The sequence below is a fragment of the Adiantum capillus-veneris genome, chromosome 16 (assembly GCF_014529385.1).
Source record: "Adiantum capillus-veneris isolate H3 chromosome 16, ASM1452938v2, whole genome shotgun sequence".
Classification (NCBI taxonomy): domain Eukaryota; kingdom Viridiplantae; phylum Streptophyta; class Polypodiopsida; order Polypodiales; family Pteridaceae; genus Adiantum; species Adiantum capillus-veneris.
The window spans coordinates 18,280,909-18,284,313 of NC_140946.1; the positions used below are offsets into that span (position 1 = coordinate 18,280,909).

The following is a 3,405-nucleotide window of genomic DNA, read 5'->3' on the forward strand; positions in this document are numbered from 1 at the left end:
CGATTCTACATTGTGATAGCCAGAGTGCCATAGCGTTGGCACGGAATCTTGTCTTCCATGCGAAGACAAAGCACATTGAGGTGAGGTATCACTTCATACGAGAGGTTCTAGAGGACAAGCGCATACAGCTTGTCAAGGTACACACTGACGATAACCCTGCTGATCTACTCACGAAGTCGTTAGCCTCACAGCGGTTTGCACACTGCAGATCGCTGATGGGTATGGCTTGACTTCTTTTGCTGTACTTTGGCCACTTTAAAGGCACACTGCCTTTAAGTGGGAGATTGTTGGGTTAAAGGCCCGAGTGCCCGGCTGCCCGTTGTTCAGCCGCCCATGTACAGCCATTCATTTACTCATTCATAATAACTATACTCATAACTACACATTGTAGTGTGAGTACCGCCCTGCCACACACTGTGTCTATCTCCTTCTTCGTGCTGGCTCTCTGTGTGTGTGCTCTCCGATCCCAACACATATTGGGTAATGTAGGTGCAATGGTAGGCATTTAATGATATCAACTAGACTTATCTAGTGATGCATGTTGTTTTGGAGATCCTTTTTGATAAATACTGGTGAGATCTTGGAACAAACATTGCTCTATATTGGAGAAGTAGATAGAACAACCATGTAGAACTAAGAAACCTCATGATAAATTGCATAAACATGCTCTCCCATATATTTTCTATGTGCCAAAGCTTTACATGCTCTCTTGACAAAGTGAGAGGACCTCGCAAAAATGTGTCTCCAATCTTTGGCCCAAAAGAATAATGCTACCATACATAGCTAAGGTCTCCCGCCCTCTCATTTCAAATTCCTTTCCTCATCAACCGAAGCTTGGCTACTCTTGAAATTCTTTCCCTACATTAAGTGGGAAAAACAGTGTATACCGACCAACAAAAAGCATTGCATGTTAGAACCTTATAGAAGTGCAAAGTCTTTAGGGGTTGACATGAAGGACCTTCTTATGAGGCTAATAGGCATGTTTTTTTTTGCTACAACATGTAGGCTTCTAGGAGCTCTCATGCTTTCTCGTTGAATTTTTCTATGATGGCATGGATAAGTCATCCCAATAGTCATGTTACCTTTCTATTAACAAGCTACCAAAGAAAGGAGACTCTGAAGCCCAACTAATTGCATGATTTACTCTACTATCCAATCTTCCACATCCTTTTCAATATTTTGACTTGCCTGAACCACCATTTTTTTTGACAAAATTGTCAATATGAACTGGTGCACCGTCGAATGGATGGCCGAGGCCTCTTTGAGGAATTCCGGCTAGTATTCCTACAATGGGAATCAAGAGAGATAGGGTTTTCTCTATTTTCCTAGATTTGCTTTTGGAGTTGAGCCAACATAGCAACAAAGAGAGCACAATGAACACTCCAATGCAGATATCTATCATTACCCAAAGCTTGACCTGATAGCTATGTGTCCAATAGAAAACCGTTGCAACAATTAGTTGGAGAGAGAGAGAGAGAGAGAGAGAGAGAGAGAGATTAGAGAGGTTTACACATCACGTCATGCTTCCTTGTGATGATGGTGTTGTAGTCGCCACTGTTGTAGGTGTGATATTCTCATACCCATGTCAACATCATGTGTAAGGCCAAATGCCTTACGGGTGCCATAATCCTTCATCCCCCCATCTCGAGGACTAAAAATGGCCATCCCTGTGATATATTATTACCTATGTGTTGCCCTAGTTGTGAAGACAATCTTTCTGTCTATTTGGAAATAGGAAAGTGCTGGAGCGGTTGGATTTGTGTAAGGATCACACCAAATCCCTTGCCCGGATCCCATTGTAAATGATCAAGTGGGAAAGCTCCGTAAACCCACAAGAACCACTTCAATTCAATCTCTCCGAGATTTGGGTCTATGTGCGACCTTTGCGAAGCAACTACTATTACCCGAATCTTTGGAATTCGATGCTCATCACCTCACGAGCTCTTGAAGGGCGACGCACGTGGCGGCAGCGTCGACCTGCTGCTGCAGATCAGGATCTATGTACAAGTGGTGCCGGACATGCGAGTGGCGACAGCAGCCTCGAAGGCCCTCACCTGGAAGAGCAGCGTCGGTCGGATCGGCTCTAGAAGAAGCAGCTCAACCAGCGTATCCACCACTGTGCTACTCGTGGCAGGGTCTTAGCTTCCATCTGTAGCACGATGGTCACATACAACCGGCCCTACCTGGCAGGCCTTCACGATAGCACTGCCCACAAACTGCCAAGCCTCGCCACACAGCTATGTCGGGTGAGGTGAGGCAGTTGACTTGACTCTCCTGTGTGTGTGTGTGTGTGTGAGAGAGAGAGAGAGAGAGTAGAGAGAGACAGCTTTATCAGTCGTTTGTTGTTAAATTAGCATGTCTGGGAAGCAATCCTCCGGCGGCGGCGGCAAGGGAGGAGGAGCAAGCAGCGCTGCTTCAAAAGGATCAAGCGGCAGTGGTGGCTCCAAGAGCACTACTCCCATGACGGGGGCGGAAGCCACCCGGGTTCAGTCGATCACCGCCAAAGCCAGCGGAGGGGGGATGCCCAAAAGCAGCTTTGCCTCTCGGGCACAAGCTGCCCCTGCAAAGAATGCCCAAAAATGGCCACACAGTGGTTATTGCAGGGAGCTCCATTTCTTTTAGAGTAAGAGTAGTTGCTTTGTAATATCCTTTTAAGAGTACTTGCTTTGTAATAAACACGACCGCTAATATTATAGGGCTCGGTGAAGCCCCTTTTTTTCAAAAAAAAAAAGAGAGGTAAAGAGAGAGGAAAGCAGAGTAAGTCACAGGAGAGAGTGAGGTTGGTAGTGCGCTGAGCTAGATAGTGCATGTGTGTCTGCGAGGGCAAAGTAAGAATAGAGAATAATCATGGAAGGAAGCAAAAGCAACAACTCTAGGGTGGTGGCGGCACTAGAGGTGGTGATGGTGGTGGCGTGCAGTCTTGTCGAGAAGGAGAAGGCGGAAATCTCGTGCGGGACAATGCGAAGCAAGCTATTTCCGTGTGCAGGCTACCTTACAGGAACCACATCGGTGCCTTCATCACTGTACTCCCTCACTAAGGGGGTGAGGGCGGACCGCGTCATCGCCTACGGTTGCATCAAGCAGGTGTCCGCATCTTTGGGCTTTGCGCTCAAGAGCTCCAGTGTGTCCGCCCTTCCTGGCCTATGCGGCATCAATCTCGGCTATGCGATCAACACCTCCACCAACTGTGCCACGGTTCCTTGAATGAATAGCCCTTGAGACTAACGACGCCATCCTATAACGCCCAGGCGGCCCATCATTATATTCTTATAAGCCTACTTATGCCAATCCCCGCCCTCCATGATGAGTACATTAGCCCCCCAGCTATCGTGATATTGACCCCCTACCAACCAAGATGCAGTAGGGTGTCAGCAACTAGCTTTGCTCCCCTCTGCGGTTGTAATT

At 47.3% G+C, this 3,405-nt stretch overlaps 1 protein-coding gene and 1 pseudogene across 1 annotated transcript; both read left to right on the plus strand.

Moving 5' to 3' along the window:
* The first annotated feature begins 2,077 nt into the window (after positions 1-2,077).
* On the plus strand, positions 2,078-2,628 carry LOC147438639 (uncharacterized). The gene is made up of 2 exons (XM_086484167.1): positions 2,078-2,251; positions 2,355-2,628. The coding sequence occupies exons 1-2, from the start codon at positions 2,160-2,162 to the stop codon at positions 2,620-2,622; spliced, it is 360 nt and encodes a 119-aa protein (XP_086340293.1). The 5' UTR covers positions 2,078-2,159; the 3' UTR covers positions 2,623-2,628.
* Positions 2,629-2,847: 219 nt separating this feature from the next.
* On the plus strand, positions 2,848-3,204 carry LOC147438640 (non-specific lipid-transfer protein 1 pseudogene; annotated as a pseudogene).
* The last annotated feature ends 201 nt before the right edge of the window (positions 3,205-3,405 follow it).